Below are 15,837 nucleotides of genomic sequence, written 5' to 3'. Positions count from 1 at the left end.
AGGTCGTTGTGCAGGCATATTCCTCAGACTTACCGAGTCGAGAATCACAACTAATGTTGATAGTTTAAAAAAAAAAAAAAAAAGCCTGCTATACCGCAAAATTGGACGTAATGGGATTGGCTACTGGCTTCCACTCGGCAACCGTCTTCCTCCCTGCTTCTTTAAAGGTGTGTGTTTGATGGGGGGGGGGGGGATATAGGGTGGGGGCGGTGGAATAGAGGTCTCGCGTTCTCCGTGAGGCGAGCCAGGATGGGCAGGAAAATAATAGGCTACCGGTCCTGAGAGGCAGGAGGTGAGCGGTGGATCCCTATAGCCCTAGGTTATTGCCAGACGGAGGCCGACCGAATGGGCACTGCCCTGGAGATTCTGCTGGCCTGGGGCCAAGACACAACCCCAATTGCCCCCTCCTTATTTAGGCCAGACGGAACAAGGGCCACTGTGGGCGCCAAATCACAGCGGAGTCTTGGGAAGGCTTTGGAGCCTGCAGCTAGCTCCCCAAATTTCATATTTGCAACAACATAATTCTGCAATTTAGTGGATTGAAATTTTTGGACTCCGGAGATCACGTTAAGCAGGATTTTACTTAAATGTTAATTGCAAGGTTTGAAAAGTTGTTGTTATTCAAAACACATTCATGTGCTAGGCACGAACATAGTTTTTAAGAAGTGGAAGCATATAATTCTAGTCTTATATGTGCCACAAACAAGTTGTGTGACTTTGGACAAGTAATTTGATCTTTCTGGAATTATCTGTTAAAAAAATACATCCCGGTGATATTTACAACATAGCTTCTGGCTTCAAAACAAGCTTTTTAATATTTTACACAGTATGTTTAAAGTCATGAATGCGTTGCATCTAAAACACTAAAACGAAGACTGAAAATTAATGGTACTAAACAGTGTTTGCATCAACATTTTTGCGTGTTTAAATAAACAACAATGAAATAGAGATAATAAACAACAATGAAATAGAGATAATAAACATACCAATAGGATAAAATCATCTTTATACCACATGTGGAAAATTGCTAAGCTTAAGCCAAGTATCCTTAAGAAGGGTTTCAAAAATTTTTTTAGGGTTGGGTTCTTCATGTAAGAATTAAAAACGTTAATGTTAATTAGGAGTGAGAAATCAATCCTTTGTGTTTCATCAGTCAGAATTTTAAAGGTCTCTAAAATGGAAAATTATGTATTTGGGGAAATGATAAAGAAATTTACTTATAATTTGGCATGGTTTAGCATATTCTTATTGTGCTTTCATAGAAAATAAGATAAAGATTTAATTGAATAATATTAAGGCAAGTATGTATATTTTGGATTGGGTAATGAAAATTTTTAAGTGTCATTTGCTCTGGGGCCTTATATTCTCTTTTTAAATTAATTTTTTTTTAAAGATTATATTTATTTATTTGACAGAGAGAGAGACAGTGAGAGAAGGAACACAAGCAGGGGGAGTGGGAGAGGGAGAAGCAGGCTTCCCGTGGAGCAGAGAGCCGGATGTGGGACTTGATCCCAGGACCCTGGGATCATGACCTGAGCCAAAGGCAGATGCTCAACCATCTGAGCCACCCAGGCGCCCCTGGGGACTTATATTCTCAAATACTTCCTGTGGATGCAAGTTTATTGCTCACTTAGGTTGCACAGAGACAAGTGGATTCCTCCTAATTGGTTCAGTAGTAAGGCTAGTATAGAAGGCACGTGCCGTGGATCATGGATCCCACTTTGTAAGATGATTCTTACTCTGTGTGTGTGTGTGTTTTTGTAATCAGTAATTGACTTTGATGTGACTGAAGCAAGTTTTAAATGGTAAATGAGAGATGGCATATTTTAGTCAGAAGAGCCTAGAGTCATAAGATTTGGGTTCTAATTCTGTATTGCATTTTAAACAGTTTGAAACTCCATTTCCTCATCTGCAAAGTGAAGGGGCTGTACTAGATAACATTAAAGGTTATGTGTGTAAAATTTTATGAGTCATCTATACATCTGTCCATCCAGGCATCCATGTATTCACCCAACTATCTAATAAACCTTCAGCGGGAGCCTACTGTAATAGATAGCACCTTAAATTGCTAGGAATTTAAGTAAGAATCAGTTCTAGTCACCTAACTTTATTTTTTATTTATTTTTTAAAAAACTCTTATTTATTTGAGAGAGAGAGAGAGAGCACAAGCAGTGGGAGGAGCAGACTCTCTGCTGAGCAGTGAGCCGAAGTCACGGCGTCACGGGGCTCCATCCCAGGACCCTGGGATTATGACCTGACCTAAAGGCAGTAGTTTAGCTGACTGAGCCACCCAGGCGCCCCATAGTCACCTAACTTTAGTATTGTGCTTACAGTTCAGTCTAAGTTTTATTTATTCAGCAAACATTTTGCAAGTATTTATTATCTTCCAGTTAATCTTCTGTTATATAGAATATTATCCTATGGCTGTAAGTTTTCAATTAATTTTAGTAAAAGTACCAGTGCTTCACATACAAAGCGGCCATATTATCTTTGCTGGATGCATTCTCTATTCTTCTCCACCCGTATGTGTGTCCCTAGAAGCTGTCCTCTGCAGTCTTTAACCAGGCTCTTTTGGCTTTGGCTTTGTTTCAGCCGATAGGAGATCAGAGGGCAAGAAGAGGAGTTAGAGAATTTATTCCCTCTCATATTCCTACTGGTTGTGGTTTGGAAGTGGCTGCATCTTTTAGGTTTGGCCGGCTTCTCATTCCATCAACTACAGCAGTCTTTCCTGGTGCTGGCAGCGCTCTCTCTTCTAGGAACTGTTTCCTCTCCTGTCTCCTTTTAGGCCTAATGGTGTTAATGACCTCCTACTGTTGCTAGTCTCTGATACTACATCATCCTATGTTGGTTTCCATTAATTTTGGGATATCTTTGTAAATTGTGCTTTTATTCTTTTTAAGCATCTCTTTTGCATTTGGCTGCTGCGACCCTGACCTCTATATTTTCATTCAACATCTCAGACCACTATAAGTATACAAGTAGTATATGTATATACTAACTGCAGTGTTTTTATATGATTAAGATTAGGAAGGAAGGGTGCTCACTTTGGCAGCACATATACTGAAAAAGGAGTAGGAAGGAAGGGACATGGGAGAAAAAAATGAAGACCTGCACCAGTCAACTATTTGATGAAATGGAGAAGGGTAAGATGGTTAAGGAGAATAAAAGAGGCTCTTCATCCTATGTCTACTGTGCTTTGCTCATTTTACTGGATGCTCCCTATAATTCATGAGAGGACATTTATAACAGTATCAGCAATTAGATTTATCTCTGCTAAACCAAATAACAATATTTATTCTAGGAGTTAGTGTTACCTTAAACTAATTAAATTAATCCCCTAAATTGATACAAAAATACTTGAAAAATTTTAGCAAAATTTTTGCACTATGACTTTCCAGATTCTTTCTGGGTAACTCTTCCATGCTGAATAAACACAGTCCCTTCATTTCAGCTGTGGCCGTCTGTGGCCACTAGAGAACCAAAAGACCTATTGAATTGCTTTTCCCAGGTAAGGAATCAAGGGGTGTTTTTAGAATTGTTTTTAAATTTCCCTGACTAATGCATCCTAATTGTGGCTAAATTACTTGTAGAGATTAGCAGTGTGAAAGTTTTGTTTAGAGATTATCCTCCCATTATTTAGAAACTAGAAATAAATCACACAAATTAAACTTTTGGACATGATCTTAAAATTATTTGGCAGACACTGATTAAGTGAGATTCCAGGAAAAATCCAGTAGCACAATTTACCATGATTATACAATAAGCTGGCTAATAACAAACCAGTACTTATTGCATTTTTCTACTATATATTGGATCAGGTACAGAGTAGATGATGTTTCCTATGAAATAATCTTACTTCATATATTTCAGAATCAGCAGTACTCTTTTGTTGATTAACTAGGAAAAAAAATTGGCATAAATTAGCCACTCTCTGCTTAAGAGGAGTCCTACATTTTTCCTTCAGTAGGTTCACAGAGGTGCTTATCTCTAAGTAAACATATCTAATTCTTCAAGGACATGAATTCTGATGATCAGGGGTGAAACTGAATCTAGAATGCCATATCCACAGAACTTCTGAAACCATCATAATGACAAATTTTAAATGCTGTGAGCCTAGTATCATCCTCAGTGTCTCAAACAATCCCCCCCCCAAATCTATATTCTTTGTATTTAAAGTATGTTCCTTTCATCTGGTACTATATTGACTTCAAAAGCTACTGCTGGAGGGCATGAGTGGAGGCAGGGAAGGTGTCTGAGTGTGGAGAATGAGAGAAGACAGGGGGCTTATGGCAAAATGCTGGAGAACAGCCATTACTTAAGGTGTGGGCATGGAGGTGGTGCTCACAAGGATAATGATAAGGGGGTTCAAAAAAATAGGAGGAAATAAGGAGAATGGGATGATTCAGAAGCCAAGAGCAGTTGGATACCAAAACCAAAAACCCTTGAACAACATTTACACAAAGCTAGGTGAGAGTTCTTTCTATGACCCCTAACATTAAAGCAGATGGGGAGAAATCATCCATAGCCATAACATCTAAAAGGTATTGGCATCCATGTGGTAGAAAAGTAGAGAGGACAATGGGGCATCTAAAGGACCCCTAAACAAGAAAGAGCAAAATAGTCAACAGCTATTCACTGGTAGTGGAATGGTCCACTTTGAGAACAGCAGCTAAAAGTGGGAGGGGTTTTGGCTGCTGAGTAGCAGGTGAGTATGTAGGTTCCCAGGGAAGGTCTGAAGGAGCTACAGCAATGTAGCCGGTGTGAACTCTTGAAACTACCTTCCATAGCTGACTTTTGAGCAGTGCTCCACACTGTGGAGATGCTGTTAGGAGTGGAATCAACATTGAGCCAGATGGGGACAGTAGAGACAAAATTTGAAAGAGAAAGATAAGATAAAAGCAGGAGGGTAAAAGAAAAAAACCCAGAATGCAAGTGCCAATTGAACACCGTATGGAAACAAAAGAACAGGGAAGTTCTATAAGCCAGTTTCTTCTAAAAGTTAAGGAGAACCAAAAATGAGCTATAGAAAAGCATTGAGGTCAAAGCCCATTCAAATTTATAAGAGAAAAGAGGGTAAGGAGCAGAATAGCATTCCTATCCTCCCTAACAAAACTGTGACCTTCTTTTTGAGTACAAACTAAAAGACATTAAGAAAATGACATACACATGAAAGAATTTAGAGATGATGTGACAGAATTCAGGAAATAATTAAGAAAAAAAGGAAATCTTTAGAAATGAAAACCTAGAAGGAACACAAGAATGTATAAACAGAGTAGATGATATCCTAAAGAAATAGATGGTTAAAAGGAGGAAAATTTTGGGGGATGAGGGGTGCATTAGCCCAGTGATGGGTATTAAGGAGGGCATGTATTGCATGGAGCACTGGGTGTTACACACAAACAATGAATCATGGAACACTACATCAAAAACTAATGATGTGGGGCACCTGGGTGGCTCAGTTTTTAAGCGTCTGCCTTCAGCTCAGGTCATGATCCCAGTTCCTGGGATCGAGCCCCACATCGGGCTCCCTGCTCCGCAGGAAGCCTGCTTCTCCCTCTCCCACTCCCCTGCTTGTGTTCCCTCTCTCGCTGTATCTCTCTCTCTGTCAAATAAATAAAATCTTTAAAAAAATAAATAACTAATGATATGTATGGTGATTAACATAGTGTAATAAAATAAAATTATTAAAAGAAAATTTTAAGTAAAAAAAGAATAAGAGATAAAGGATTCAAGCAAAATTGACGATTATTGAAGGTAGAAAGAATGTGCAGCATATAGATAATCAGAGTCCCTGAAGAAGTAAATGAGAGCAAGGGAACAGAAGAAATCCTAGAAACTATAATTCAGAACTCTCTTGAAATAAACAACAAAAAAGATTCAAAATGACATATTGGAAGAATACACTCTATACCTAAGAATTTAAACCAGGTATGACCAAGATGTATCTAGTAAAATTATACGAACTTTATTTTTTTAAGATTTTATTTAATTATCAGAGAGCGCACACACGCGAGGATGCACACATGAGCGTGCCAGAGCACGAGCAGGGGGAGGGGCCTGCAGAGCAGGGGACCCAACACTGCCACAGGACTCCTTCTCAGGACCCTGGATCATGACCTGAGCCGAAGGCAGACACTTAGCTGACTGAGCCACCCAGGCATTCCAAAAAAGTATACGAACCTTAAAGAAAAAGACAAAAAGTCATTTGTACTTCAAGACATAAACAACAGATGACTTACAGGTTAAACAAATGAAATTATCATCAGACTTTTTAATATGTTTTATGCTGGAACAAATTGGAATCACTTTTTTAAGATGCTCAAGGGAAGAAAATGGTGAACCAAGGATTTTATATCCAGTAAATCCGACTTTCAGATGTAAAGGGCACAAATTGTTATCAATATGCAATAACCCAGTTTTATGATGGGTCCTTCCTAATTAATGTGTTACAGAAAGAACAGTAGGAAAAAAATAAGATGATATCATCGTAGGGATTGGTAACACTGAGCATCCACAGCTGCTAATGTCACATGGAGAAAACCCCACATCGGTGCATGAAAGAACAAACACCACTAACAGCTTGCTAAAGACCTCAAACCTAAATCTGATCAAGTCTCTGTATGCAGCTGCTAATTTGCAGGACAGAGAGAAGACAGAGGAACACATTGAACTGCACCATGGATATGCAATCAGCAAAACCAGATGGTAGGAAATGATAGATCAAACCACACACATTCTTCATTACAAAGGAAGGGGATGGAGCAGGTAGGTGTAAATTCAGAGAAATCTAGAAGACACATGAAATTTTAAAAAGTAGGCAAGACTAAACTGGTAACTAGGGATACACACTTGGCTGATAAACCTATAAAGAAATGGCAAGAAGTGATTACTGTAAAAGTCAGGAGAGTGGCTACTTTTAGGGGAAAAAAAGAGTAGTAGGAAGGGGGTACATGAAGGAGCTCCTGAAATGCTAGCAGTTTTATTTCTTGAATGGTGGTTACAAGGGTGTATGTTACAATAACATTAAAGTCTGTTTGTCACATCTCTTTTGTATAGGTTTCTGTATCTGTGTTTTATTTTACAATAAAAAAAAAAGTTTTAAAAAGCTACCGATTGACCAAACAACTATAAGAGAAATCTTTAAAATTGAATGAATGATATATTAATCAAAGTGGTAGTTTTGTTGAAAAACGTCAGCAACATTTATCAGTAAATAATCAGCTAATTATCTGTTCTGAGTATTCACCTTTCTAGGTTTTTACATTAACAGTGATGGTTGAGCAGTATTTAATTGCTAAAAGATGCACAGGACCCACGATGACAATGCTTACAAATCTAGAGTTTATTACAGTAAAGGGACACAATATTAGCAACAGCATTAAAGTAAGGCAGTGCATCATAGCCAAGCAAGCAAGGGGTCAGGAGAGGCTGAGTGCTTGTCCGTGCTATAAGCAGAGGAGAATTATATGTCTTTAAGAAAGGGAATTATATCCCAGAAATTCCTGCCATACTACTGGGTTCTGGTAAAAATAGAGCAGCTGGTCATGGAATCAGCAAGGGGCCATGCACTTGGAACTGCCCATAATGAGCTGAGTTCTTTCAGACCACTGAGTCCTACGGTCAGGCAGGCCCAGCAACAATGATTAGATGGAGGTGTAGTACATCTGGGATAGAGCAGGAGTGGGAACAAAGTAGGTGTGCCAGCTGAGTAAGCAGGAGTCTAGATCCCAGGTTTTCACGGCTATTAGATATGCACCTTTTCCTCAGCTTCCATGTATGGCTATGTGGAGGGAAAAGTCCGAGCTCGTTGTATAATTGAGCCATTTGGTATGTGGGTGCAAACTGAAAATGGACAGTAGCTGCACTGTCGCTGCATCTAGGTGAGGTCTTTAAAGATTGTGGGAAGGCAGAATCCTTTCAGAGGTCATCCACTTTCTGTGAACACAGAAGTGGTTCACAGACTATATATGGACAGATAGGCAGTGGTAAAGGCCAGAAGCAAATGTGGTTGCTCGTGTGGAAGTGGTCACGATGTGCCTAGCGCAGAAGAGGCATACACAGCCAGGTAGGCAGAGGGACGTGGCCAGTTGCTGCCAGCCTGCCTCTTTCATTTACCACCTCAGTGCCGGCATGAGGGGCCCATGGAAGAGGGGACTACGGTAGCAGAGGTGGGGCTATGCAGGAACCTCACAGCATGTGCTCCCACTTACCAAGGCTGATCTAGCTACTGAGACCTCTGAATGTCCAACCTGTCAGCAATCCAGGCCAGTCCTCTGCTAGAGCACCATTTCTCAAGGTAACAAACCAGCCACTTGGTGGAAGATGGAGCGTGGTGGACCCCTTCCAATTTGAAAGGGCCAGCAATTCAGTCTGATAGGAATGGACATATGTGGTATAGTCACGTGCTGGCTATACTGTCTAAGTCCGTATGGAATATTTTCTTCTTTTTTCCTTTCAGTTGTACTGAGACATAATTGACAGAGAGCAACACATAAGTTTAAGAGGTACAAAGTAATGACTTACTGACACATATTGCAAAGTGATTATCACAGTAAGTTAACATCCATCATCTTGTATAGATGCAAGAAAAGTTTTTTTCCTTGTGATAAAACTTCTAGCATTTACTCTCTTAGAAATGTTTAAATATGCCATACAGCAGTATTTATTTTAGTTAAAATGTTGTACAGTACATCCCCAGTACTTATTTATCTTACAACTAGAAGTGTGTACCTTTTGACTGCTTTCATTCAATTCCCCCACATCTCTCCTTTGGTAACCGTATATCTGATCTCCTTATGAGTTTGTTTTGTTTTTAGATTCCACATATAGGTGATATCATGAAGTATTTGTCCTCTGACTTATTTCACTTAGCATAATGCCTTCAAGGTCCATGCATGTTGTCTCAAATAGCAGGATTTCCTTCTTTTTTATGGCTGAATAGTATTCTAACACATATATATTTTTTTTATCCACTTACCTTTATCCATTTACCTGTTGATGGACACTTAGGTTGTTTCCATGTCTTGGCTATTGTAAACCCGGGGCGGGGGGACGGGGGGCTGTGAGCAGGAGAAGCAGATGCCCAGGCAGTTAGTCATCTGCCTTCATGACCCTGAACAGACTTGTTGGCATCCATGGCCACTGTTTTCTAATGTAGTCAGGCCTTATCTTCTGGGAAAGTTTGGTCCTTCACTCCTCAAGGCCAGTGGTCTGAAAATCTCAAGGAATGTGTTAGTTCTGCTACATATCAAGGGACTTAGGTCAGCAAGCAGAGGTACATAAGCTTGAAGCAAGTTAACCCTTATGACCGGTTGGAGTGCTGTTACAGCACTGAATGGGGAAACACTCCCATCAGGTGACTCTGTCAGAGTCCCACTGAATGTAAGTTACAAGTCTTCCCTGGAATCTTTAGGCTCCTTGTCTAGGAATCGGGAGGCAAGAAGACAGCCACTATCTTGGCAAGAATAATTGACCCTGACTGTCAGGAAAGTTGGGGCTGTTATACAATCAATAATGAAGGAATGTGTTTGAGATTCTGGTGATTCTTGATTCTTGAGATTCAAGTTGCTGCATTGAATCTGTTATTTACTAAGGTTGGTTCTTTAGAAGTTTGTTTTCCTTATTATGGTTTCATGAACAACAGTGAAATGAGCATCTTTGGTACATATTCTTTTTGTGCAGTTGTAGATATATCAAAAAGTGGAGGACCTCCTGGGTGGCTCAGTTGGTTAAGCGTCTGCCTTCAGCTTAAGTCATGATCCCAGGGTCCTGGGCTTGAGCCCCGCATCGGGCTCCCTGCTTAGCAGGGACCCTGCTTCTCCCTCTTCCTCCGCCCCTCCCCCTCTTGTGTGCTCTCTTTCTCTCAAATAAATAAAATCTTTAAAATATATATATCAAAAAATAGAATTGATGGCTCATAATGGACATGGTCGAAGTGCCCTCCAGAGTAGCCATATACTCTCCCACCAGCAGTGTTTGAGACACCTTTTTCCTCAGACTATCACCAGTACTTCATATTGTCAACCCTGTCATTTTTTGCCAGTATCATATGTGAAAAAAAAAGCTCATGGTTTTAATTTTAATTTCCCTGATTTTTAGTGTGGTTGATCATCTTTTTATATGTTTCCTGACCATTTGCATGTCTTCTGTGAATTGCCTGTTGATATATCCCTTGTTTGTTTCACAACTTGTTCTTTCAGACCTTCTCTACTCTCTTTAGACTTCTGACTCTTAATAGATGAACTTCACCCCTCAAAGTCAACAAAGAAAAGGCAATCGAGCTGGAATCCTCTTCAGTTTTCTACCATGAAACTTATAAAACTACCTTAATTTCTTTGCACGCGCTCTTCCTTCCCTCCTGTTAATAGTGTCTACCACATGTAATGCTTATCTGTTTGCTTCCTGAATATGTCCTCGTTTTGAACACTCATTATTATTATAATGTTTTTGAGAATGTTCCCAAAGCTGAATCCCACCTTCCTAAGGTAGAGACAGAAACCCACCTTCTCAGTTTCCCTTGCTTCTGGTGTTATCTTTGCAGGTACATAGGCACTGCCAATCACAAACACTTGCATGAGACCACTCTTTAGAAAAGAGTAACAGGAAGAAGAAAGCACCATGTGGAATCCATTTTGTATTGAATGAGGTGTGGAAGATTTTGGCTTTCAGTTGATGCAGTGGAGAAGTTCTGGGGTCTCATGTCCTCGGTCAAATGGTGAGTTACCGTATCTGTTTTCCGTGGTGGCAGCAGAGGAATATTTGCTGAAACAGTTCCTGTGGCTGTGAGTGTTGTTCCTGGCTCTGTAGGCTTAACTCAACTTTCCCTGGGATTTGGGGGCATCGTATTTTAATAATTTCTTTTTGTATTTGGACTGATGACAGTAAGTTCTGCTGTTTGCAGCTACTACCCTTGACTGATGATATTTACCTGCATTCTGTACCCTTCCCTTTTATGCTTTTAGGGAACTGTCTGTACTGATTAGTTCCTCTCACCTTTAATTCCAGAGTCCCTTTCTGTGCCCATTGAGTTCTCTCTATCTTGCCCTACCATATCTTTCTTTTCTTCCTTTTTATAGTTATTATTCTGGAATGAATTGTAAAATAATCACTGTCTTCATTTCCTCGTCTTCCACTTTTTAACCCACTGCAAGCTGGTTCCCGTCTTCATCATTTAATAGAAATTGTTTTTTCTATGGTCTCAAATGAGGGATGTGTCAGTAAATTCAACAGACACTTTGTATTTAATCATTCAAATCTTCCACTGGGAGGATGGCTTGTATTGGTGTACAAATAGAGGCAAGAGGGCTTTTTGTGAAGCTTTTTTAGTATATCAAAAAAGAGAAGAGTGTGACTAGAACTAAAGTGGACACAGCAGACTTGTAGAGTACTGGATATAATCAATCAAACCTCTCTCCCTCCTTTCCTTCCTCTCTTCCTATTTTTCCATTATCTGTCTACCTATTTTCTATGTCGATATGAAAGAGAATAAATCAATAAAAGCACTAGGAAACAAGAAATGACGCCTCTCTAGGGAACCAGAAATTGTGCATATTTTTGGTAAATTAGAAAGCAGATAGTATCAGATTGACAAGATAGAGAAAACATAGGCCAAAATGAATAAAACAGATTTAGAGAAATGTCAGAGCCAATAATAATACAAAGGGCAGGAGAGAACCTGTAATTGATGAAAGAAGTTAATTCTACATAGCTAAGCCAGAGGTACACCCTATATAAAGCATATACACTGGCAGTATTTAACCCAAGAATGAACGAGAGAACTGTTCTCTAAGGAAAGTGAAGTACATGCCTAACAAGGAGACCTGGAGGGAGTAAAGGGGCCTGAGAAATAAGAACTAAGCACAAAGTAATGAAATAATGTTAGAAGTTCTGAAGAGGAGAATAAATCTGTAAAAAGTTATACTTTTTATGCCAAGCCCTTCTTATTTTGGCAGTTAGGTTGGAGAGAGTGGGATATATCCCAACTCTCCTTCCTTCTTCATGCTCACATATCCTCAAGTGGAGTCTGTATGTTGCCATATTCTGTTCTTTTATACACAACTTCCACAGTTCACCTATTCAGAGGAGAGTCCAGTTAGGGAACTAGACTTGTACAATTGTGGAGGGAATCCATGCTAATGTCTGTATCAATCAATCCAGTTCTCTGTTCATATGTATCTACAGATGTTTGAGGAAACATAATAGCATAAAAGATATAGCCCAGGGTGAATAAGGAGAATAACTGATGTTAGACAACACAAAACATTTAAAACCCAGGGAGAAGTTTAAATAAATTCCAATTTTCTATTTCAGAGATATTTTATTTTTATTTTTTATTTTTTATTTTTTTTTTAAGATTTTATTTATTTATTTGAGAGAGAGAGAATGAGAGACAGAGAGCATGAGAGGGAAGAGGGTCAGAGGGAGAAGCAGACCCCCTGCCGAGCAGGGAGCCCGATGTGGGACTTGATCTCAGGACTCCAGGATCATGACCTGAGCTGAAGGCAGTCGCTTAACCAACTGAGCCACCCAGGCGCCCTCAGAGATATTTTAGTATCAGTAAAATCTATAAACAAAATAATAGATTGGTATGAAAAGGGAGCAATCAGAGAGCAAGAAAGAATTCTTAGGAATTAAAAATACAATTGATAACATTTTTAAAAGGGCTAGCTAATAGAATGGACACTTTTTAAAGGACAAATTAATCATCTGGAAGTTAAAGGTGATATAATTACCCAGAATATAGTGGAAAAAATGACGAAAATAAATAATTATATAAAAGAAAATTCAATGAAAGAAGAATTCCAGGAGGCTCGATATCTATCTAATAAACTTACCAGAGAGAAATTATATAGAAAATGAGGGGGATAAAATAATATTGAATAATAAATTTTTCTCTGTGTTGGAGATAAGCACAAAATTGTAGTGTCCATTAGCTACGTAGTTGGACAAATGAAAAAAATTCGTACCTAGGTATATAGTGGTAGAATTTTGGAATTCTGAGAATAAAAGGATATTTCAAAAATAACTCAGATTGGATTGGATAACATCAAAATTAAAAACTTTTGTGCACCGAAGTACATTATCAATAGAATGAAAAAGCAGCCCATAGAATGGGAGGAAACATTTGCAGATTATATATCTAATAAGGGCTTAATATCTAGAGTATGTAAAGAACTTCTACAACTCAACAACACAAAAGCAAACAACTCAATTAAAAATTGGCAAAGAATTTGGACATTTCTTCAGAGTATCACAAATGTTCAATAAGCTCACAAAAAGATATTCAACAGCATTAATCATTAAATATGCAAATCAAAACCACAATCATGTATACAATGAGGAAAAGACAGTTTCTTCAAAAAATGCTGCTGGGAAAGTTGGGCAGCTACACATAAAAGAATGAAACTGGACCACATTCTAACACCATACACAGAAATAAACTCAAAGTGGATTAGAGGCCTAAATGTGAGACCTGAAACCATTAAAATCCTAGAAGAGAGCACAGGCAGTAATTTCTCTGACATCAGCCACAGTAACATTTTTCTAGATATGTCTCCTCAGACAAGGGAAACAAGCAAAAATGAACTATTGGGACTACATCAAAATAAAAAGGTTTTGCAGAGCAACAAAACAAGAAGACAACCTCCTGAATGGGAGAATATATTTGCAAATGGTATATCTGGTAAGGGCTTAATATCCAAAATACATAAAGAATTTATGTAATTTAATACCAAAAAGAAAAAAAAAAACTGATTGAAAAGTGGGCAGAGGACCTGAACATTTTTCCAAAGAAGACACACAAATGGCCAATAGACACATGAAAAGATGCTCAAAATCACTAATCACCAGGGAAATGCAAATCAAAACCACAGTAAGATACCACCTTACACCTGTCAGAATGGCTAAAATCAAAATGACAAGAAATAACAAGTGTTGGTGAGGATGGGGAGATGAGGGAACTCTGCTGCACTGTTGGTGGGAATGTAAATTGGTGCAGCTACTGTGGAAAACGGTATGGAGGTTCTTAAAAAAATTACAAATAGAAATATATAATCCCTTAATTCCACTATTGGGTATTTATCCAATGAAATGAAAACACTAACTCAGGAGCACACAGGTGGGTCAGTCGTTTAAGCATCTGCCTTCAGGTCATGATCCTGGGGTCCTGGGATTGAGCCCTGCATCGAGCTCCCTGCTCCCTGCTCAGCAGGGAGCCTGCTTCTCCCTCTCCTTCTGCTTGCCGCTCCCCCTGCTTGTGCTCTCTCTCTGTCAAATAAATAAAATCTTTAAAAAAAAAAAAATCACTAATTCAAAAATGTGCACCCCTGTGTTTATTGCAGCATTATTTACAATAGCCAAGATATGGAAGCAACTTCAGTGTCCATCATTAGATGAATGGATAAGGAAAATGTGGTACACACACACACACACACACACACACACACACACACACAGAGGAATATTACACAGCCATAGAAAAGGATGAGACTGTGCCATTTGAGATGACATCAGTGGACCTAGAGTGTATTATGCTAAGTGAAATAAATCAGACTGAGAAAGACAACATATGATTCTACTCGTAAGTAGAATCTAAAAAGAAGTAAACAGCATCAGACCTATACATACAGAGAATAAACTGATGGTTGCCAGAAGGAAGGGAAGCGGGGGATTGGGTAGAATGGGTGAAGGGGAGCGGTGGGAGATACAAACTTCCAGTAATGGAATGAATAAGTCATGAGAGTAAAAGGCACAGCATAAGGAATATAGTCAATGATATTGTAATAGCGATGTAATGGGACAGATGGGTGGTACGCTTGTGGTGAATGCAGCATAATGTATAAACTTGTCAAAACACTAAGTTGTACACCTGAAACTAATGTAACACTGTGTTCAACTATACTGGAAAAAAAAAAACCCCACAATGATAGACCATTTCATATCTATTAAGATAGCTATTTCAAAACAAAAACAAAAACAAACCAACAACAACAGAAAGTAAGTGTTAGCAAGGATATGGAGAAATTGGTGGCAGTATATAATGGTGCAGTCATTGTGGAAACAGTTGACGGCTGTTTGAGCAGCTCCTCAGAAAATTAAAGTGAGAATTACTATATGATTCAGCAGTTTCACTGGTGAGTATACAGCCAAAAGCATTGAAAGCAGGGACTAGAACAGATATTTGTGTACCCATGTTCATAGCCGTATCATTCACAATAACCAGAAGGTGGAAGCCACCCGAGTATCTGTTGATGGATCAATGCATAAACAAAATGTGCTATCTATCTACAAGGCAATATTATTCAGCCTTTAAAAGGAAGGAAATTCTGACACATGCTACAACATAGATGAACTTTGAGGACATTATGCTAACTGAAATAATCCAGCCACAAAAAGAAAAATACTGTGTAATTTCACTTTTATGAGATACCTAGGGGAGTCAGATTCATAGAGACAGAAAGTAGAATGGTCATTGCCAGGGTCTGGGGGAAAGGGAGAATGAGAGTTATTGTTTAATTGGTACAGAGTTTCAGTTTTTTAAGATGAAAAGAGTTCTGATGATTGACGGTGGCAATGATTACACAATTGTAGGAATGTACTTAATACCACTGGACTATATACTTAAAATGGTTAATTTTACATTTTATATATTTTATTTTTTTTAATTTTTAAATTTTTTTTAATTTAATTTAATTTTATTATGTTATGTTAGTCACCATACAGTACATCATTAGTTTTTGATGTAGTGATTCATGATTCATTGTTTTTGATTAACACCCAGTGCTCCATGCAGTATTTGCCCTCCTTAATACCCATCACTGGGCTAACCCATCCCCCCAC

General features: G+C 38.7%; 1 protein-coding gene across 2 annotated transcripts in view; it reads left to right on the top strand.

The window, feature by feature from the left end:
• Positions 1 to 15,837, top strand: part of CFAP299 (cilia and flagella associated protein 299) — a 506,690-nt gene that overhangs the window by 1,287 nt on the left and 489,566 nt on the right. Inside the window, exon 1 of one of the 2 annotated variants that reach the window (XM_081812269.1) lies at positions 10 to 167. The exons of the other annotated variant lie outside the window; for it this stretch is intronic. Coding sequence (XP_081668395.1) covers positions 111 to 167 — 57 coding nt within the window. The 5' untranslated portion in view covers positions 10 to 110. Of the gene's footprint in view, positions 1 to 9; positions 168 to 15,837 lie in introns of those variants that run through there. 2 annotated transcript variants of the gene reach the window in all.

Source organism: Leptonychotes weddellii, chromosome 2 (assembly GCF_054177405.1).
Source record: "Leptonychotes weddellii isolate Sample4059 chromosome 2, ASM5417740v2, whole genome shotgun sequence".
Lineage (NCBI taxonomy): Eukaryota > Metazoa > Chordata > Mammalia > Carnivora > Phocidae > Leptonychotes > Leptonychotes weddellii.
The sequence above is the reverse complement of the archived record's forward strand: the minus strand, read 5'-3'. Positions and strand labels throughout refer to the sequence as shown.